This window comes from Protopterus annectens, chromosome 7.part0 (assembly GCF_019279795.1).
Source record: "Protopterus annectens isolate FY-2018-M chromosome 7.part0, PAN1.0, whole genome shotgun sequence".
In the NCBI taxonomy this organism is placed as follows: Eukaryota; Metazoa; Chordata; order Ceratodontiformes; family Protopteridae; genus Protopterus; species Protopterus annectens.
Window position 1 is genome coordinate 796,346,816 of NC_056739.1, and position 23,630 is coordinate 796,370,445.

Consider the following 23,630-nt stretch of genomic DNA (forward strand, 5'->3'; position numbering starts at 1 on the left):
ATCAGGCTTCATGATTTCTCACCCTCTGTGACTCACATTCTTACTTCTTCTCATAAACCCTCCACTAGAAAGTTATACACCAGCAAATGGAGAAGGTTTTCTATCTGGGCTGAGGAAAGGAATGTTGACCCTTATACTGCATCTATTCCAGTGGTATTGGAATTCTTGTCTGAACTTTTTCACCAGGGTTCTGCTGCTGCCGCAATTAGGGTTCAGTTGGCAGCAATATCAAATTTTCATGGGATTTAAACTTTATTCTATCCCAATTAACGTCTCCACCCTTTGAACCAGCTCATTCATCTTCTTTGAAATTTCTGTCTTGGAAGACTATTTCTGGTGGCAATTACATCTGCTAGACAAGTTTCAGAGTTACAAGCACTGTCTGTCAAGCCCCCGTTATTTGATTTTTCACAAAGACAGAGTATCTCTTCGTACTAATCCATCCTTTGTCCCCAAGGTGTGTTCCCATAACAACTTGAACCAAACTATAGAGCTTCCAGTGTTTTCCCCTAATCATTCCAACTCAGCAGAATAAAGATTCCGTCAGTTGGATGTTTACAGACATTTATGGTTCTATTTACACTGGACCAAGGAATTCAGGAAGTCAGACCAATTATTTGTTTCCTTTTTCGACTCCAGATCAGGTCTTCTGGTTTCCAAAGTGGCCCTTTTGAATTGGATCTCCAGTTGTATAAGTTACATTTACTCTTCAGATGGTAAGCCTTTACTGTTCAGAATTAAGACTCATTCTACGAGATCTCAGTCTACTTCTGCAGCCTTTCAACCAGGGTTTCAATTGATAATATTTATGCAGCAGCAACATGGGCTACCCCTCATACATTTATTACTCATTGCAAATTGGATTTGACCTCTAGGGGTAGGGCTTCTTTTGGTTCCACGGTACTCAGGAGTATTTTTCCGTGAGCCACCCAAGGTGCTAGGGACGGTGTTCCATTTGTAAGAATGAAGGCAAGATAGGACTAGAGAACATAAAGAAGTTATGTACTCACCATAATGTTCCATGTTTGTAATCCATCTCGCCCTTCATTCTTACGAACCCACCCTCCTACCCCCTTCTTGGAAGGATCTGGAGACAGAAACATTTTTCATAACAGGTGGAGACCTTTTATTATTATTATTGTTCTTTCTGGATAGCTTTTTGTTCTTTCTGTCTGTAGTTAGCAGCAAACAAGATCTGAGAATTATACTAGTGCACCATGGGATACCTACCTAGTCACAAGCCAACTCATAGACTTTGAGCTTGCAAAAAGGCCAGGTCAGAGCTGAGGATCGGCTCTGAACCCATATGCAAGAATGAAGGGTGAGATGGACTACATGCATGGAACATTATGATGAGTACATAACTTCTTTATTTAAAATATTTTAAATGCTGAATTCTTGTTTATTTATAGCAGGGACTGTAAATAGGGAGAAAAAGAACAGAGAAGTTGAGCATTTAATAATAGAATTGAGTTGTCCTATAAATGAAAACAAACTATATTGACATAATTTTAATTGCAAACATTATACATCATTTATAATCTATCCAGTCACGGTCAATCAGACATATTACATAGGTCATTCAAATCCTGCCTTCTTTTAAACCTCATTCCTCGTCTGCATGTATTGTTCCCACAATTTCCATTTTTTCTATGTAATTTACTTCTACCCTTTTCCACTTTTATTTCTGTTACTATATTCGCTACTTCTAGTACAGTTGTTTAGACTATGATTTCTATTTACCTGTAATTGCTTTTTTTGGCAGCCACCATAATTAGACTCAGCAAGGCCTTACTATATATAGGCAATTCCAATTCTGCATCATAACTCAAAAAATAATTTCCTTAGTCATACCAATTTGCTCACCCTGTATTTCTGATAGAGTAGTCTGCAGGGAATTTTGTTTAGAGACTGCTGGCTCATTACACTCCCAGAAAGTATGTTCCCAAGTACCTCTTTCTTCCCATCACACCTCCAACATTTGTTATCTACCTGAGGAAAATTCTTTGGAGTCTACTTGTGGTATAAATATAACTATGTAAACACTTCCAAGCAATGATACTAAATATTCTAGATGTTGCATATTTGGGAGACATACATATATCCCTCATTGTTTCTTTGTGATTGCTTATCCAATCTCTCTTTTCCCGATCCTTTCTAATTTCCTCTGACTCTTATAGTTATCATACAGTATGTTATATGCTGTACTAATGATTCCTTTTTTAACAGCAATGTCTGTTCTAGATTTAGCAAAATCTCTACCAGTGATGGTCTTTTGCTTAGGATCCTTCTATTACTTTCTCTATACTCTGGTATCAGACCTTGATTGGGAAAGTAATCTCTAGCCTGTAGTCCAAGCAAATTCTTGGTCTTTTCCCATTCTAGTACCTTTCCCTCTCTAATTATTTGCTCCCAATACCTTGGTTATTTTGCCAGGTTTCTCCAATAAATTCCAGCCCCCTTCTTGCCTATTGTCTGTATCTCTAATTGCAGTCATCACTATTGGCAGAATTTTCTTTCTCCATTCCCCTGTTGGCTTAGTTCTTAGAGTACATTCTGCTACTTTTTGAATACAATATTCTGTAGGGTTACTATTATTCTCCTTAAGGATCTGCATCCCAAACCCCAGTCTCTCCTTGTTTCTTGAGCTTCCCCCGTTTCATCATCATCTCTTTCCACTTTGAATTATAGATTTCTGCATGTGCTATGTACAGGAGCCTTAACTGTGTAGCTCTGAAATACCCCTTCAAATTGGGTAATCCCAGACCGCCTTGTTCTTTTGGAAGAATCATCTTATACCACTTGACTCTTGCTGTCTTCTCTTCCCAGATAAAATCCTTCAGCTCTTTATTAATTGCCATCCACAACTTCTTCTTTCATTGATAAAAATACTCATAACCAGTATATAAAACTAAAGGGACTAGTATAGCAATAACCCACGCCTGGGTGTGGGTAATGCTGGATTTACCCACGGTTGGCGTGGTTTGGTCCCGAGGGTGAAGCTCGAGGGACCAAACAAAGCCAACCATGGGTAAATCCAGCATTACCCACACCCAGAAGTGGGTTATTGCTATTCTACAATGACATTATTTAAGAAAAGAAATAATTACTTTTCTTAAATAATGGCATTGTGTAATGCCTCTTTACTGCCCTTCCGCAACTGTCTGGTATTCTGCGGTAGTTCTGATGTACTGCGCTCCTGCGCAGTACATCAGAGCTGTGGGCAAAAGCAACGGAGAACGCAAGATCTCCGTTGCTTTTTTTTTACTGTTTCACTATGTTAAATAGGTTTAACATAGCGAGACAGCTTTAAAAAAAAAAGCAACGGAGATCGCAAGATCTCTGTTGCTTTTTACACACTGTGTCGCTATGTTAAAGGAGTTTAACATAGCGAGACAGCTTTAAAAAAAGCAACGGAGATCTCCGTTGCTTTTTTTAAACCTGTGTCGCTATGTTAAACTCTTTTAACATAGCGAGACAGTGTTTTATACTAATGGAAAAAGTCTGGGCGACCGGACCTTTTCCCGTTAGTGTATTGATGGATTTACAACGGGCACGCTGGTTGGGCTGGCCAATCAGCGTGCATGTTTTAGGGGAGGAATTGTATAATAACATTTTAACTGCATGTATCTTGCTATCCATATCCATAAAACACAGCTTCTAATTTCTCAGTTTTGATTTATCTTTTGTTTAGTCTCTTCCCACATATCCTTGGCTTCCAAATCTGAATCCTTTTTAATGCACGCTCTTTAAATACTTCGTTTTATCATGTCCCCATAAATATGGATATTGCTGAACCAGTTTGTGTGTAGGTACATCATTTACAGCTATTGCCTTTGTTTTAGCCCTCTACCTCTAGTATAATTAAGTCTTCCAAAATATTTCCATTTGTGCTCTCTCTTGATTTCCATATTTCTCTGTTTTATAAAAATTTTCATAAAATTTCCGAAATGTCTCTGAAACCTGTACAGCATCTCTGGTTATTTTTCTTTTTATAGGCTAAGTTTGGCAACAATCCTTTCTACTTTCTTCTACCCAAGTCATTATGCTTAGAATTTCTGTGCTCTGGAGATATCAAAAAATAGTTGCCAGTAGCAATCTTTCTAAACTCATGCATATTACCCAGATACTCTCTTATTTTGTCTTTAGCACTCTGCATTTGTGCCCGTTGTTCTGTGAGATTTCCTTTATTCTACAATAGTTTAATGTTTGTTAACCCCTCTAAGCAATTCGTATTACTTCTTAATCATATCTCTTTCTGTTGCATTGCTTCCTTGTTTTTAAACTTCATTTTCATTTTATCACACTCACTAGCCATAACTTCTGAATATATTTTGATTTTCCCTACTAACTCACAAATAATTTACAATACCCATTTGTTAAATTCCTGTTTTTAACATTTAGGTAGGAAAGCGCCAGTGTCTAATTTTTATGTCATGAACCCTGCATTTTAATCTTAGATTTTATTAGTGCGTGGTCTGAAATACAGTAGTTGTTGAGATGTGTGTCGAAGCTTTCAGTTAAATGCAAGTGATCCTGTGAAATATAATTTTGTCTAGTTTAGCTCAGTTATTGTACCTTGGGGAATAATATGTAAATTCTGTCAGAGTTCCTACTACTAAATTCACACCTTCCATACCAAATATATATATATATATATATATATATATATATATATATATATATATATATATATTATATATCCCTTCTAGGTCTCCCTGATACATTCTCACTATTGCAAATCAAGTTCCAGTCCTCACCTATAAGTTATATAATGTTCCCTGCTGAAGTTTGATTATTTCTCTCAAAAATTTCTTTAGCTCTATAATAGCAGTTTTTCATGGAAGATAAATACATGCCATCATAATCCTCCACCTTTGACAATAGCACCTTACTACCACTAATCTACTATTATTATCTATTTCTTCCTCTTCTATCACAATTGGAGCCCTTCTTGCAGTTAGTATAATTACTCATTTTTCCCATTGTCCCTGATATCCCACTGAATATATATCTTGAAGTCTTGTCTTCATCAAATTCACATACTTATCTCTTTCCAAATGTTTCTCCTGCAGCAACCTAGCATTTCTTAATATAATTCAATATCTTTCCTTTTTTGTGTGTACCAGTAAGGCCATTTGCATTTGGCAATAATATGGATAGGGTATCCATTATGATAAGCTGTTGTTCCTACCTATTACAAATGACCATTTTTGAATGTGTATTTCCAGGTTTTATATTACGTGCACAGACAAGTAATGGGGTAACAAAGGTCCAAAAAATAGGGGCAGATTTTCACTACTGCTCTTATAAACTTAGAAACTTGCTGAAATAACAGGTTTTGTGTTAGCATGCATTTGCTGAAGGATAAGATGTGTGAAACTCAAATGTATATCATACAACATGGATTCAGGCCTGGCCACAGCACCACCACCACTCTCCTCTCTTCCCTAGAAATTAACAAAGGTTAACTCCAGCCATATTGTGTCCACCCACCTATTAGACCTAGCTAAGGCCTTCAACACCATCTCTCACAACCTTTTCCTCACCAAACTCTCTAAACTAAACCTGTTCCCCTCCACTATCAACTGGTTTACCAGTTATATATCAAATAGTCAACAAGCAGTCAGATTGGAAAAAAAACTACCTCACCATTCCTCAGTACTCCCACAAGAGTACCCCAGGGTTCTATTCTAGGGCCCCTACTATTTAACATTTTCATAAACGACTTCTATCAGACCATCCCTAATGCTAATCTTATCCAATATGCCGACAACTCCACTATAATCCGTTATGCCACTTCCATCCCCGTTTTAACAAAACTAACCCAAAATGCCTTCTCCTTAACCAAACAATGGATGCAAGACAACCACCTAGCACTCAATGCCACAAAAATGAAACTTATGATATTTACCCCTTCAAAAACCACCATCCTAGACAAAACACTTTCACCAGCCAGAATAATATACCTCTCGAAATAGTATTTTATGCAAAATTACTAGGAGTCCTAATCGATGACCAGCTCAAATTTGATATCCACCTACAAGCAAATATCAATAAAACGCATAAGAAACTTGGCATGCTCTATCGTCACAGTTGGTATATCTCCCCCTCCACCAAGCTAATACTTTTATTTTCTTTTTTAAAGAATGCCTGCTTTTATATTTCACTAATGCCATTTATTACCTGTACTGCTGTACTATCTATTGTCATAACTTACTTTTTAATTAACTTGTATTTGTATATTTTACTGGAGCCTTTCTCCCCAGGACTCCATTGAAAATGGGCTCCTCGTGGCCCAGTGGACCATCCTGGCAAACAAACTGCAAATAAATAAATAGTAAAGAAAGGTCACATAAAAAGCAAGTTGATAAAGTAGAGACGCAGCAGTCAGCTTTCTATGTGGATGGTGTATCAGTGATTGGTGAAAGAGTTGCAGTGAATTTATTGGCAAAAAGCGAAGTGTTCTGTACCGTCGCGATCAATGGTAAATCCACAGAGCTTAAAGTAGACACTGGTTCAAAGTGTAATGTTATATCATCAGATACATTTACTAATGTGAGAACTAATGAGTAACTCAATGTGGCTAGTAGTGGAAAACTTGTTGCTTATGGAGGTGAAGAAATTCAAACCAAAGGCTCAGTGATGCTTTCATGTTATTTGGCCAAGAACTGTTACAACTTGTTATTCTATGTAGTCAGAAGACCAGTCCAGTCTTTGTTGGGTTTCAAAGATAGTCTGAGAATGAATCTGCTTTCTTTTACCGAAGAAGTTCATCACATAAGTACATCCCCTAGTTCTAATTTTTCAGAAGCCATTTTGTCAGAGTGTGCTGATGTTTTCGATGATAGGTTGGGCAAACGTCCAGTAGTGTATTACATGAAGTTAGACCGAGAGGTCACTCCAGTAGTCAGACCAGCAGGAAGAGTTCCAATAGCTATGCCAGACAAAGTTAAGGCTCAGTTGGATAAAATGATGCAGCAAGGTGTAATTTGTCCAGTTACAGAACCAACTGAATGGGTATCGTCTATGGTAGCAGCTCACAAAAAAGGCTCAGATGAAATCAGAATATTCATTGACCCAAGAGATTTGAACAAAGCATTGAAAACACCATATCATCCAATGTGCAAAGTCGAAGAGGTCACAGCCCTAATACCAAATGCCACTGTTTTTATGTTTTTGATGTAAAGAGTTCATTTTGGCAAGTGATGCTTGATCACAAATCCTCATTACTAACCAGTTTTGGTACTCCGTTTTGCAGATACAGATTTCTAAGGATGCCATTTGGAATAAAGTCTGCAAGTGAAGTCTTCCAGAGTGCAATGGAGCAAATTTTGGGGGGGTTATCCTTGTGCCAAGATAGTAGATGATTTATTGGTTGGAGGCAATGGTGAAGCAGTGCATGACAGAAACCTAAAGAAAGTTCTAGACAGACCATGTGAAATAAACTTGAAGCTCAGACTTCCAGAAGTTACATATGTAGGTAATTTATTTACCAGTATTGGCTTGAGACCAGACCCGACCAAGCAAGCAGCAATTCTTGAGATGTCAGCACCAGACAATGTTCAGGCTCTACAATGTTTTTTAGGTATGGGCAACTATTTAGGCAAGTTCGTACCAGACTTCAGTGAGTTGACAGCATCTTTAAGAAAGCTAACACTCAGAAATGTTGTATGGTCATGGTTAGAACAGCACCAGAAGGCATTGGTGACCTTAAGCAGAAAATTGCCTCCCCATCTACATTAAGATACTATGATGTGAACAAACCAGTTACTCTTTCCTGTGATGCTTCAGAATTTGGCCTAGGCACAGTTATACTTCAAGAGGGCAGACCAAAAGCATATCCACCTAGAACACTTACCCAAACTGAGATGCAGTATGCTCAAATTGAGAAAGAACTTTTGATAATAGTATTTGCATGTTCCAGGTTTCATGATTATATTTATAGTAGAGCTATTCAGATTGAGACTTAACACCAACCTCTAGTTACTATTCTAAAGAAGCCTATGACTTAGCTCCAGCAAAGTTACAAAGAATGATGCTCAAACTGAAAAAGTACAACTACAAAATGGTCTATGCACAAGGTAAACTACTGTATCTGGCTGATACCTTATCCAGATCACCCAGGAATATACTAAAACAGCTTGATGCAGAGAACTTTGACTTTGATGTGATGACAGTGCATAATGTTTCTACCTCTAGGCTTGATGAGTTGAGAAATCACACTAAGACTGATTGGATTTTGCAAAAGCTCATTCACTCCCTTAATGTTGGATGGCCATCAAAGCAATCTAGTATACCAGTTGAAGTGCAAACCTATTTTCCCTACAGAGATGAAATGTTGATGGAAGATGGCATTATTTTCCAAGGTCCTAAAATTGTTGTTCCTCCTTCCTTACAACATGAGTACATCCAGAGTTTGCATTATAGTCACCCAGGTTCCGCATCCACCAAGAGGTGAGAGAATTAGTATTTTGGTCTTTATTACTGTAAGATATTGAAAAAGATTTTTCTTCTTTTTCAGTATGCAATAGTACTAGCTTGCACTTGCTAAGAGAACAGCTTCAGCTGCATCCAGTTCCTGAACTACCTTGGTCGACAGCAGCCACTGATATCTTTGAGTGTAACAACAAACACTACTTAGTATTGGTAGACTTATTCAAATTGGTTTGAGATTGATCTGCTATCCAATTTAACATGTACTACAGCTATTACTAAGCTGAAACATCATTTCTCAGTCCATGGTAGTCCGCTCAAAGTTATTTCTGACAATGGTACTCAATTTACTAGCCAGTTGTTTCAGACATTTCAAGAGAATGGGACTTTGTACATGTTACTAGCAGTCCTGAGTATCCTCAGTTGAATGCCCTGGCTGAGCGAGCTGTGCAAAACAGCTACTTGAAAGGTCAAAATGTGACAATTTAGACATTTTCTTAAATCTGCTTAACCTTAGGAAAGTACTTCATGATGATGTTCACAGATCTCCAGCTCAGTGACTTCTTTCCAGGCAAACAAACTACGTTACCTATTCCTACCAATCTACTAAAGCCTAAAGTCAAGAATAATATTATCAAAGCTCAATTATTTAAGAAACTCTCAGTCCAGAAGTCATCGTATGACAAGTCGAGCAAACTTCTTTTTCCATTAAGGGAATGAGAAACGGTCAGACTTCAGAAAAAAGTTTTGACTGCATAGGGCAAATTATTGGCAAATGTCCTGAATTAATCTTCATCACTGATGGGTTTGGTTCAGAGCCTTCAGAACCAAGTTGGCCTAATACCAAGCTCGCACCAGCCAAAAACTCGTGAGCTAAGCTTCTACCCACAATGCTTTTCTCCTTGTTACCTCACATCTCATTTGCCGCGTAGCCATAAAGCTGCATTTCAGCCAAGCTCTCAGCTAAGTGGAAACATTTTGATATCTTGTGGGACAAGGATCTAGCTGAAGAGAGTCCTACTGTCCACCTGCCCAACAGAGAGTCCCAGGGCATGGACAGACTGTGGAAGTGAGTCTTTGAATCAGTGACCTTTGCCATACGGTCCCTGAACTACTTGGCACATTTTACGAGGCTCCAAAGAGACTTGATCTCCAAACTCTCTGGAACACTCGCAGAATAGGTGTCTGACGAGGTAAGGGACAAAGTTGCCTCACAGCTTGCAACCCGGGAATTGATATCCAGCTAATCTATGAGGTTGCTTTTAAACGCAACCGAAGGGCCGGCTAGAGCTGCGGGTTCAGGAATAGTTATGAGACGCCAAGCCTGGATGCTCATTTGTGACCTAGCGGATCCTTTCAAGTTTTCCTTTCTGAATGCTCCCATCGAAGCATCTTCCCTGTTTGGCTCCAAGGTAAAGGAGACTCTGGCCAGATGTGAGCAGGATGGTAAGACCCTGTCTGCCATGGGCCTAAGTTTTTCCAACCCTCTATTCCTTTTCCAGGAACCAGATTAGTGGGAAAATGTGGCACAGAAAATCTCAGGGTCCTTTCCATGCCACAAGTGGTGATGATACCCCCAGGGGCAAAGAGAGTAACAATTCTGGAAGACACCCCTATCAAGGTGGGGGGGTCCCTGTAACCAAGGCTCCAGAGACTCCTCCCCAGGGCAGCCTTACCAGCGCTCCTGAAGAACAGCCCGATTGCTTGCCTCTGGAAGCAGTTGGGGGTTGTTTCTCTCTGCAACAAGCTGCCTGGGACTTTATTACCACCGATTGCTGGGTGCAGAATATCATTACCAGAGGTTACACCATTCCCCTAATCAATTATCCAAAACTTCCAGTGAAACTCCCTGATGTTCCACCCAGTCAGAGGGAGTAGCAGCTTCAGAAATAGAAAAGCTGTATCAAAAAAGAGTCATCCAACTAGTCCCACCAGAGCAATGCAGATCCGTTTTTTACTCAAGATTCTTTTTGGTGCCTAAAAAGACAGGGGACTGGAGACCCATTCTGGATCTCAGCAGTTTGAACAAGTCTGTTGCCCAAACCAAATTCTGGGTGGTCATGGTTCAGTCCATTCTCCCTTTTCTAAGGGAGGGTGATTGGATGTGTTTGATGGATCTCCGGGATGCATATTACCACATCAAAATGAACAAATGCTCCAGGAGTCTACTCCGCTTCCGGCTAGGAGCCAATCATTACCAGTTTCATGGCCTGCCATTCGGTCTCTATACAGCCCCCAGAGTGTTCACAAAGTGCATGGCAGTTGCTACAGCTCACTTGAGACTGCAAGGATTCTGGGTGTTTCCATATTTGGACATTTGGCTCCTTACTGCCCCCACCAAGCATCTTCTTGTAACAGCCCTGCAATACACCCTTTCTCTGGCAGAAATTTTGGGGATAACTATGCACTGGCAGAAATCCAACCTTACTCCGGTCCAGCAGATAGAATTCATCGGAGCAGTCTTCGACACCTGATCATGCCTGGTATTACACCCAGCTCACAGACTCCAGAGATTGAGGCTTCAGCTCTGGGTGATACTGTGTCAAAACAAAGTCTCGGCGAGAGGGGTTCTTCAGGTCCTAGGATCCATGGCAGCTTCCATATCAATAGTGCCTCTTGTGAAACTGCACATGCGAATTCTCCAATGGCTTATTCTCTGTCATTGGCTCCCGAACCACCACCCTCTCTGTTTTCAGATAACCAACTCTTGCAAGCAGGATCTTCTTTGGTGGATGAGGTCAGACACAAAACATTGGAGCTGTCCTTTCCAGCCCTTTCAGCCCAAGGCCATTTCCAGGGAAAGACAGTCCAAGGCGCATGCTTCACGTTGAAGGCCAACCTGCATATCAGCGTTCTAGAACTGAGAGTGGTGCTGTTAGCTTTGCAAGCATTCCAACCGGTTTTCCTTCTGGAAAGATAGCAATTCAGTTAGACAATATGTCAGTAGTATGGTATATCAACATGCAAGGAGGAACCAAGTCCTATCTCCTGTGTCAAGAAGTTATGAAATTTTGGCAGTGGGTGATAGCTTCCAACTGCTTTCTGATAGCAACGCATATCCCAGGGAGCTCCAACGTGATTGCAGACAAGTTGAGCAGATATATTCTCTTGCCCCAGGAGTAGTCTCTCAGTCCTGAAGTAGTGGCAGAAATTTTCAGCCATTGAGGCCAGCCTTACTACAACCTCTTTGCCTCCCCATCAAACAACAAATGCAGCAGCTATTTTGCCCTATTCCCCCCAAAGGGGGAGTCCCCGAGGGATGCTGTGATATACGATTGGCCCATGGGACTTCTTTATGCCTATCCACCCATTCCCCTATTCAGAAAGAAAGCTATTCCGCTGAAATGCAAAGTGCTCCTCATAGCCCCCTTTTGGCCTAGACAAGTTTGGTTCCCCGTCCTTTGGCCTCATCTGTTATATCCACCATGGGTTCTGGACCCTCTTCTAGACCTGATTTCTCACCCCCAAGGGTTGAGTCACCCAAATCTGTCCAGTCTCAAGCTGACAGCTTGGTTTCTCCACTTCTGTTAGTTGCCAGGCAGAATGATCTCACCTCACCTGTTCGTAACATTATTCTGGCCTCTCATAAACCATCCACCAGAAAACTATATTGGGACAAATGGAAAAGGTTCTCTAGTTGATAAAAGGAAAAGATGCTAGATCCATATTCAGCTCCAGTCACAGTGGTTTTACAATATCTGCCTAAGTTTTTTGAAGATGGAGCTGCAGCCTCTACTATACGAGTACACCTGGCGGTGATTTCAAATTACCATAATGGGCTGGATAGTACTCCTCTCATATCACTGCATTTATGTAAAACTTTTCTCGAAGGAGTTTCTCACATTAGACCTCCAATCAGACAGCCTGTAGAGCCATGGAACCTCTCATTAGTTCTCCAGTCTTTGACTCAAACTCCCCCCCCCCCCTTTGAACCTGCAACAAAATATGACCTCAGATTATTGTCATGTGCACCAAAAGACCCTATCTAATCTTCCACAAGGGCAGAGTATCAGTCCAGGTGAACCCATCTTTTCTCCCCAAAGTTGTTTCTGACTTTTCCATCAATCATTCTATTGACCTACCAGTATTCTTCCCAAATTTTTCTAATAATTAATTGAACATTTGTTTACATTAATTAATTAAGTAATTAATTTAACATTTGTTTACCAGGATAGTCCAACTGGACAACAAGTGTCTGTTTTCAGCGGAGCCCCGGGGAGAAAAGCTCCACAGAGTTACAGAGATTAATGCATGACTGATAATTGTTTGTGATATCTGCATGTCAAAATATCCATAACATTGCATGTTTTGTTTTTCAAGAGGGAGGATGTAGATCAGAGAGCACGTGCTATGTGCTGTATCTTTAAGTAACACGTCATAGACTGAGAGTGCATGTATAAATATCAAGTATGTGCCATTTTGAGAATGCAGCCAGAGTAAGCATGCATGATTACAGGAGTTGGTTTGTATATAAGTTACTTAAGTTAAAGTCAGCAAACTTCTATTGTGATGTGTTTCAAAAAATAAAGCTGCTTAAACAGGACCCATGAAAACTCTTCTATTGTGTCCAAAGTAGGAGAGCGACAATCATCATCAATCCCCAGTTCCCATTATCTATGTTGGATCGGGGTGTTGTGTTAACTGTTGCCATCTCTCTCTTTTCAGTGCCACACTCCTGCCTTCTTTGACATTCATGCCTGACTGTCACGGATCTTCTCTCGCATAATCCATCCACCTCTTTGTTGGATGCCCTCGTTTCCTCTTACCTTCTTCCTGTCTGTCCCAGATCTTCACCAGATTATCTTCTGCTTTTCTGCACGTGCCCAAACCACTGTAATCTGTTCTCTTTGATCTTTTCTGCAATTGGAACTAGCTTGCCTTCTGCTCTTATGTCCTCATTTTTTCATCTGTCCCCTGGTGTGATTCCTACCACCCTTCTCAGACACTTCATTTCCATCACCTCTAGCTTTCTCATCTGTACTGCCTTTACTGCACAGTTTTCTGTACCGTACAGTAGTACTGGTTGCACCACTGTTTTGCGCACCTTACTTTTCAGCTTCTTTGCCATTCTTCTGTCATACAGTACACCTGACACTCTCTGCCAGTCCACTTATTCTAGCTTTGACCTTTTCATTCAAACTTCCCTTCTCCTCATCCACCCCTCACAGATACTTGAAGCTGTTAACCTATTCCACTATTTTTTTTATTCTATCTCAGCTTTTTCTGATTTGCACAATTTGCTGCTGTTACCATTTTATCTGTACTTAGTTTCATCCCATATGCGTTCAGTTTTACATTCCATTCCCCTATCCTTTGCCGGTGTTCTTGCTCAGAGTCTGCATGTAACGCCTTATCATCTGCATACAGGAACTTTGTTGATCTTTTCCTTCCAACCTGCATGCTAATGCAGTCCATCACTAATATGAACAGCAGTGGGCTCAGAGCTGAACCCTGGTGCTCACCCAGTCCCACTAGGAACGCCTCTGTGAGACCGAACACTGTTCATACTTGAGTCAGTGTTCTTGTACATAGCCTGCACTAATTTGACAACTGTTTCTGGGACTTCAAACCACCACCACAGTACTGCCTAAATCATCTTTCTTGGGATCTTGTCATATGCTTTCTGCAAATCTAGGAATGCCCAGTTAGACTCTTTCCTCATCTCTTGCTTTTTCTTAACTGTCTGTCTCACTGCAAACATTGGATCAGCTGTGCTGCAACCTGATCTGGATCCAAACTGCTCATCTCCCATCTTACTTTCTACTACTGTGGTTATCCATTTATCAATCACCCTCTCCAGAACTTTTATGCAGTGCAACATGAGTTTGATACTGCTGCCCACAGTTATGGATGTCCCCATTGTTCTTGTACACTGGCACAAGTATGCTTATTCTCCAGTCATCTGGGACACACCTTTCTCTCCACACTACCATGAGTACCCTCAGGTGCCATTTCTCCTTTGTCTCACCCAGCAGCTGTATCATAACTGCTGTGACCTCATCTGAGCCTGCTGCTTTCCCTGACTTCATTCTTGTTAGTGCTGTTCTTACTTCTTCTAGGGTGGGCACCTCTTCTTCTCTCATCATAAGGTAGTAGTTTCTGGTGGTTTTCTTCATTCAGAAGTTGCTGGAAATACTCCCTCCACCTGCCTTTGATGGCCTGTGGACTGGTGAGCAGGTTATTTCTGGCATTACTTATGAAGGGTATCTGACTATCTTCTTGATCTTTCTCTTTGTCTTGCAACCTGATATAGTTTCTTTATGCCACATACTGAGTAATTTTCAAGAAGCATGTAGAGTGCCTCTGATGCCATGTTCTTTGCTATTGCTTTCTTATCTTCTTTGTTAGCCAACCACTATTTCCTCCTAGCCTGGTCCATCTTTTCTATCTACCACTGTTTCCTGCACTCCTCCTTTCTTTTTATGACTTCCTGGACTTTTGCATTCCACCACCAGCTTTACTTGTGTACCTTATTAACATACTTGGCTCAGCCACATGTCTGTTCTGTAGTCCTCACACATACTGTTTTGAGGCACTACCATTCTTCTTCAAGTCCACTTATTTCTTTTTAGCCCCAAGTCATTCATTGAGCTGTTGTGCTTTCTCTCAATTCAACTTCCATGTCTTCAGCATGGTCTTTGTTGACCTTAGAGCCTTCTCTGTTCATTGCTTGCAGCTGATTGTGGCAGCCAGTAGTTTATGCTGTGGGATGACTGTCTCACTGGAGTTGAATTTGCAATCACTGATTCTACGCCAGTGTCCTTTCCTTACTAGGAAGTCTACCTGAGTTGCATGTTGGGCATTCTTGCAGTGATCTTGTGACTGCCTGTCTTTCTGAACCATGTGCTGGCTGCTATCAAGCTATTTGCCAGACAGAAGTCTAGAAAGGCCTCTCCTGCTTTATTCCTGTTGCCCCACCAATGTGGACCTAGTCAGTCCTCATATCCTGTTCTGTCTGTCCTGATATGTGCATTCAGGTCACCCATTATCAATACCAATTCATGTTGTCTTGCTTTATGTATTAGGTCCTGCAACTGCTGTATGAATGCAGTCTTTTCCTCACTATCACAGCCTGTGGTGAGGCATAGACTGAGGTTATAAATACTGAGTGCCATGAGTCTATTAGTAATTCTGATGATATCCTTCACTGCCTTTTGAAGCCTCTCTCTTACCACAATTCCCACACCTTTTCTAGCCTGCCTCCTCCTGAGTCGTAGACTCTGGATCCCAAGCCAAGTGTTTTTGATGCACTGCCCTCCCAGCATGTCTCTTGGAAACAGATGTACAGTCTCCTCCGTACCATCATGTCACCCACTTTCAAGCTGCATCCTGTCTGGTTGATTGGTTTTATGTCCAGCTTTCAATCAACAGGTAACCCAGGCTGGGCTACTGGACACTGACCCAAGTAGTAGCTTATTGACCCAGGGCTGCTGGCCTTTATGTTGGGAACACACTGGCCAATAGGGACACATACCCTGTTCTCACTGGCAAATGCACATTTGGCGACATTAGTCAACATGACCGAATCACTTTTGAGTGGCTAGACCTACCATAGTGAGCAATCTGTGTTCTCGTCTTGAGGATACTGTGCAACAAAGTAGATGCCTAAAGCAGTTGGACAATACAGCATTCCCCCTATAGAGCACCTTGTAGAGTCATTGCTGCTCACACAGTTCCCATCATTGATGAGTCTGAGACAGAGACACTCCGCATGTTTTTCAGAGGTGGGAAGAACCCCACAGGGACACAGTGAGAACCGGCAAACTCCAAACAGGCATTGGTTGGAGGCCAAGATCAAACCTTGTGCATGAGAGGCAAAGACCTTAACCATTATGCCAACTGATCTCACACACACACGATGAGGGGAAAAGAATGTAGTGTTCACCAAGGGGGGAAAGGAGGGTGGATGCTGATACCTCAGTGGTAATCAGTCAGACATTTACTGTTCATGGCTAGTTCTTGCACAGCAGTACTAAAATTCAGCAGAGGTTCTTTATCCTGGTGAAACTATCATTTTTAGGTGGCTGCTGTAGCATGGAAAATTTTTTTTTTTTTAGCTTTAACTCTATATTTGTCCATTTCTTTAATCTTTATTTTAGGTCACAGGAGGTAAGTAGTATCTCACATTGCACATCAGCAAAATTCACTCACTGCACATGCATAAAAAAACTGTCAAGAACATTATTTGAATGAGAAACAATAATTTAACAACAGTGTCTGTTCAAACGTATATACTGTATGTAATCGAAAACATAACTCATGAGAATGTGATCCTTTAGGATAAAAAGGTGTGGGAGGGGTTGAACAGCAGATTCTAGAGTAATAAATCTATTTAGCTAAACCTTTATTAGCCAGGAAATGGGCCAGACACTGAAGTAAAGTGCAGTGGATAGGGAGTGAAAATGAGATTCTTTGATGAAAGATGTCAAGGCCTGTTAGTCATCAAGGATTCCATGTTGGAAATTGCAGGTGCCCGTGTACTCATTCAATAGGCTGAGTTTAATTGAGAGGCAGAGTATATTCCATAGACGTGGGAGTTTGAGATGTGACATTGTCACATTTATTGTTCATTTTCTTTTAGGCTAAATGACCTCTTATGTTCAGGTAACAAGGGTTATTCTTTGCAAAGGGTTTGAAATACCTTGTCTGATCCTATGTTGTTCTTTAAGACAGTAGTATGATACAGGAAAGTTTGCAAGCCGCTGTAGTATTTGTCTATGAGACTTTATAAAAAATAATTGTACTTTTTCCTTTTGGAACAAATAGCATGCAAGGTATTAACAGAAAAAGATGCATTACTTTATAATCAGTCTGATATTATGTACAAGTGGGCATTTACCTCTCTACCACAGCTCTCTTTTTAGACACCTTTATTAAATTATCACTTCAGGCAAAGCTACACATACGTAATAGAAAACAAGCATTGTTAGCATTTTTCAGTTTTGTGCATTGTACATATTAAATGTACTGTATATAGTTAATTTCTGTGTGACCTTATCTTACTTTTGCTATCTTTTACATTTTGTGCTCTATTTCATTCCCTTCTTCATCCTGCATTACTCTAACCATCCATTGCTATTGTCCCTTATACTGTGTACTGTAATATTACTGTTATTAATTCATTGCTGTCTTCACACACATTCTCTACCCTGGTTACCAAATTAAAAAAATAAATGTAATACAAACACTTTTATCCACATTTATTTGTTGCCCATTGATAGCATATAAAGCTAGCTGGGGAGGGGGTCGGAGTTGCCAAATGTCAGAATGTAGCATTTTGACTGTGATGACCCACCACTGGACCAGTAAACAAGGAGCCTCAATCCTCACTACTGGTACCAGTGGTGGATGTACAGTAAGAGGGTGACAAGATACATACACAGTAGTTCTAGATGTACCTCTCTGCATCAAGTGCAATTTCCCTTAAGAGCACACAGAGACCACAGTCAGTCCGGGTCTGGTTTCTATAGATCCCCAATACGACTGTCGTCTGGCACAGCTCTAGAGTTGATATCTCAGAGTGGCCAACCCAAGACCTCCAGCACCCTCTCTGTCCAACCAGTGCTTCGTATCCCTGCCCAAGTAGCTGACATACACACTCTTTGAGGTTTGATTTATACACACACACACACACACACACACACACACACACACACACACACACACACACACACACACACACACACCTGGAAAGACTGTCACAGGTTTATTAGCTGTGCCCAGACTATAAGGTAGTTATCACTGCCACCAGCCAGCTCCTTATCAGCTACTTTAAGGCCCTTAACAAAGGGTGTTCAGTCTTACTGTTTAATGTTACTATTAATACAAATGGTAGTTTGACCAAGAGCAAGACTATTAGGAGTGGCCTACACAGTGTCACCAAATAAATATGAAAGTACTCTCAGACTTTAAATATTTCTATACAGATCAGCCACAATGAAAGGTTTAAATATATTTAATGATAAATAATAAAAGAACAAGACAATACTATATATATATATATATATATATATATATATATATATATATATATATATATTTACAGTGACATCAGAGTTCAGAATCACAGGAAATATTTAAAACTACTTTGCAGGACAGTCTCAAGTAAATTAAGAAAAATATCCAAGGTAAGCTTTGCTATATTGGTGACTATATCTAAGAGACTCATACTGTCCCTAGTAACTTAATTAATCAGAGCAAGACAGATGTGTGGTGAATGGTTCCTGTTGTTGTCAGGTCCAAAACAGAATACAGAATGTTGTATCTCAATCAGAGACCTCTCAAATTAATATTTCAAATATTGCTGCTGGTATAGCTTGCAGAATGACATCATTTCTTGTCATCTGACTCTATCCCAGGTGAAACCCCCACTGCTGGAAGCTAGCACTATTTAGCATCTACCTGTGAAAATACATAAACCTCAGATCTTTGGCAGATGCAGGAAGTCGTAAAACAATCACATTCCTTCAAATTTAAAAACTAGTGATTATTTCACTTTAAAGACAATACAGAAAACTCCCTAGTACAAACATTACGTCTCCTTGCTGCATGGAAACTGAAAGATATCATCTTTCATTGCATAGCCATAAAGTAATTTAATTTCAGCTATTTTTCTGAAGTTTTGTAGTTAACCTCCTGTGTTCCAGTTTCTACTTTTAAAATATATACATTTAAACAGTTACAGTACTGCATGTGCATTTCTGTTCGTTTCCAGTAGGATACACTGTGGTTACATTTCAAACAGCACTTTGCAAATACTTTCAAGCAGTTTGATATACACATGATATACAGTTCTAATACATTTGTAACACAAGCATCTTATATACATCATGTTGATATTCACAAATGACATATAAATATTTACAAAATTCCAGATAGCTCGGCTAGCAGTATCTCTCTTTGTCACACTGACATTGAAGATGAGGTCATTATTACTCCATTTTTGTGTAATATTAATTTGCCATTTGAAAGACAGGTGCATTAGTGGAGGTTGAGGACAGTGCTGCCAAGTATGCAGCCATCTGCATGTTTAAGGATTCAGTCAGTGGAGTCAGGTTTGATGTCTGAGAAAAAGATGCAAAAAAAGAAGCATGTCCACAATGCCTTGAGGAACTCTACTAGTGGCTGGGAGGTGGTGAGGATAGGAATATTGTACTTACATGTTGCATATGACCATATATCCACTTGTGTAGTCAAATTATTGCAAATTAATTCATTACAGATTCCTGTGTTTGTGTACTACTAGCATGGAACTTAGTCAAATGCTTTAGCCAGCTCAAGGTAAGCTGCATAGACAGATAAATCGTTTTCCATAGCGGTGGTCAAACACTTATAAAAATTATGTGAATAAGCATAAGAGCTCTACATTTGACAGAACTGTACTGAATTAGCTCATGAAGAAGGCGGTTTCTTATTTCTAATTGTAGGAGTTTCATGGTGATTCCATCCATCACCTTGTATAATATACTTGAGTCTGATTAGTCTGCATTTACTGAGGTCTGTGGAAGGGCCTTCCTGTAAGCTGATAGATACTACAGTAGCTTGCTTCGAGATGTCAGGAACATAGCCTGTTTTAATGTTCTGTTCTTAATTTATTCATGTGGGTATACTAGGCTATTTCTCATTGTACAAATTAGGCTTCCTGATATTTTGTCTGGTTCCATGGGCTGGAGTTTCTAACTTTACTAGAGGGAAAGATGATCAGTTTCAGTGGAATTTTAGGTACGATTATGTGGTAGAGAGGAAGAGTGGATGGGTTCCCCTTTGTGGTCTGAGATTTACTCTAAATCTGTATGCTACTGTATTATCTGTATCTTTTGGTCTTGTTATAGTGATACCATTTTCTTGTACTGCGTGTCATTCTTGTTTCTTCACCTTTGTGTTTTAGATGTAGTTGTAGAAGACCTTATTGGTATATTAGAACATTCCTGGCATAGTAATTGCATTATACAGCATCACTGCATAATCCAACAATTTATTTCAGTTCTGCAAGCCAGGTCCTGAGAAGAACAAGTTTTCATGCCTTTTGTATTCTTACATTTTGGCTATAAAACCATTTGGAGCTTGCTTCACTTACTGGGGATCAATACTGGGGCACATAGGATAGGCCCATCCGTAGAGAAAAATAATCGTCTCTTAGGACCTCCATTGTTCCCCATATGGTGAGCTTTCTTGATTTGTAGCATTGTTTTTGATCTGCAAATCAGCATTGCCATAGTGTGATACTTTACCTAGTGCCACCGGATTAACCTGATACTGGTGAAGAATCCTTAACATATGTAAGCTTTGAGACACAAGGCTACTGATTTGTGAGTTTTGCCACTGGTTAGTTCAACATCATACAACTGGCACTGAACTTTGGTTTTCTTTTGATTCTGTTTCTTAATCTAGAAATCTTGGAGATGTAGACTTTACAAAGACCTTTCATTACCAGTGAATGGTAGTGTTTTTCTAGAAGATCAGCAGTTATGGTGAGTACATTCTTTCTAATTAAAGTGGCATTCTTTTATCATATCTGTTCACTTGCCTTGCTTTGTATACCTTTGATCGTATAAAGTAGTCTAATTAACTTGCATTTGTTGTTTTCCTAGGCATACCGACCTTGTGCACAGCGGGCATCCATCTTGTTCTTTGTTCTAAATGACATGGGTAGGATTGACCCCATGTACCAATTCTCCCTTGATGCCTATATTACTCTTTTTAACTTGAGTATTGAGAAAAGTCAGCGGAGTTCAAAGCTGGAAGAGCGTATCACAAACTTGAATGATTACCACACCTATGCTGTCTACAGGTACAGAATACAATGAAGACATGTATAAACTTTCCAGAACATTAATGTTTTTAAAAACAAACCGTTTGTCAATGTAAATATACAGTCTGTAACTGCTTCAGGCACGCATGTCAGACACCTTTTTTTTACTTATTTTATCTTGCTTTCACTTAGTACTTAACACTTCTATCATCTTCCCTAACATATCAGAATGCATCCTTAACTTCATTCCCCTCTCTCTGCTAACAGTCAAAAACAAAAATGTTGATTTCTTTGAATTTGTTTTCTCCAACCATGTCTACCCACTCAGGTTATGTACAGCTCCCTGACTTTGTGTTCATCAAATCCAAATACACCTCAAGACTGGTGAAACAGTATGACTCTGTGGAGCTACTCCAGGTACAATTAACTGTAAGGTAAACATCCTTCCACATCATCTCTAGCTACAGGACCCCCACCATGAACCAGGAGCAGCACATCACCTACCTGGACTTGATAGAGTCACTCAACATACAGCCAAACACCCTGGTCATGGGGATTTCACCTATCCCTCCATCAACTGGAGGATCTACACAAGCACAAACATGATCACTACGAGGTTCCTGGACTTTGTTAATTCATATGCCCTGGAACAGTTGGTCTAGACCCCCACAAGGGGCTCAAATGTCCTGAACCTAGTGCTCACTAGCATGGGGCAGCCACTGCAGTACCCAGGGGTGTGTTGTCCTCCTTAGTAAGGTTAGATCATAAATCTGTCTCATTTGAAGTAAATATCAAAGGAGTTATCCCCACAGGAATAAAAAAAAACTGAAAAATGTCTCCAAAGCTAACTATTGCCTACTAAGCGATGGTATAAAAAGTTTCAAAGCCCCTGCCATCATAGACAGCAATGTCTCCTGTGCTGAGGAATACACAGTTGCCCTATATAGCCACTTCAACAAATGCATTCACTTGGGTCGTACCTAACAGGAACAAAAACAGGTCTTCTCGAAAGAACAAGCCACCCTGGCGGACTGTAAGTATCATGCAACAAAAGAATGAAACTGATATCTAAGAAAAGGGGGGAACTAACCCAACAGAGGAAGAATACCCCCCACAGCTTGAACAAGCAAATTAGATATCTTGTTAAGTCATCTAAGGCTAGCTATGCATCTAAATTAGCATCCCTAGCTAAAGACAGTCACAAGGCATTCTTTAACCATGTTCATAATGTATGAGGGAATGTCCAGCTGTACGCCGAACGTATAAACGGTACCACTCAGACTGAACATGAGGAAATTGCCAACATGCTAGCTGACAGATTTGGCGATAACTTCATCCTGCTTTTCCCACCTGATATACCCCAAAACTTTCCCAACTTCAGTACTATACAAAGTATCTCCAAAAATAGGTCATATAGGCCATCTCCAGGACCAAAAGTACAGCCTGTATGGGACCAGATGACATTCCAGGCTGTTTACTCAGCAATCTAAAACAAGACCTAGCAGAACCCCCCCCGTGCTCACATTGAATTATCAGTTGTGACATAAGCAAATCTACATTTATACAAAAGTAATCAAACTACGTTAACAAATTTACATTAACAAACATTATACTTTATATATATTGCTATATATCATATAACCTAAGCAACATTACATATAAATTATTCAATTCCTGCACTTTTTTTTGAACAAGAAACATCTTTATTAAACCATCACTTACGACATAAGCAATCATACCCTTATATAAATGTAAACAAACCATACTGACACAGTCCTAGTTGCAAACATTTTACATCACAAGCCATTCTAACACACTCCCAGTTGTAAACATTATACATCATTTGTAATCTACCCAATCATTTTTAGTCAGTCATTACATAGCTCATTTAAGTTCTGCCTTCTTTTAAACCTCATTCCTCCCCTGTATGTATTGTTCCCACAATTCTCATTTTTTCCTATGAAGCTTGGCTCCTATCCTTTTCTAAAGATATCATTTCTAGTTGTTTTATCTCTGTTACTATATTCACTACTTCCAATATAGTTGGTTTAGATTTTGATTTCCATTTTCTAATAATTGCTTTTTTGGCAGCCACCATAACTGGAGACAGTAAGGCCTTACCATGTCTAGGCAGTTCTGGTTCTGTATCATAGCTCAGAAAAATCATCTCCCTCATCACACCAGTCTGCCTACCCAGCAACTCCGACAGTGCATCCCGTGAGGAATACTTAAAGTCCACCAACTCACCATACTTCCAGAAAATATGTTCCCAGTTGCCTCTTTCTTCCCCATCACTCCTCCATTTGCTGTCTACCTAAGGAAGAATTCTTTGGAGTCTATGTAAACAGTTCAAAGCAAAGATCTTAAATCTACTAGACTTTGTTGCATATTTGGGAAACATGTATATATCCCCCATTGTTTCTTTGTGAATTGGTTATCCAGT

The 23,630-nt window shown here is 39.9% G+C and overlaps 1 protein-coding gene across 1 annotated transcript in view; it reads left to right on the forward strand.

Annotated features, from left to right (window-relative positions):
• The window catches only part of DNAH2 (dynein axonemal heavy chain 2), a 6,636,854-nt gene that overhangs the window by 5,854,272 nt on the left and 758,952 nt on the right, over positions 1-23,630 (forward strand). Inside the window, exon 74 of the mRNA XM_044077324.1 lies at positions 21,027-21,226. Coding sequence (XP_043933259.1) covers positions 21,027-21,226 — 200 coding nt within the window. The remainder of the gene's footprint in view (positions 1-21,026; positions 21,227-23,630) is intronic.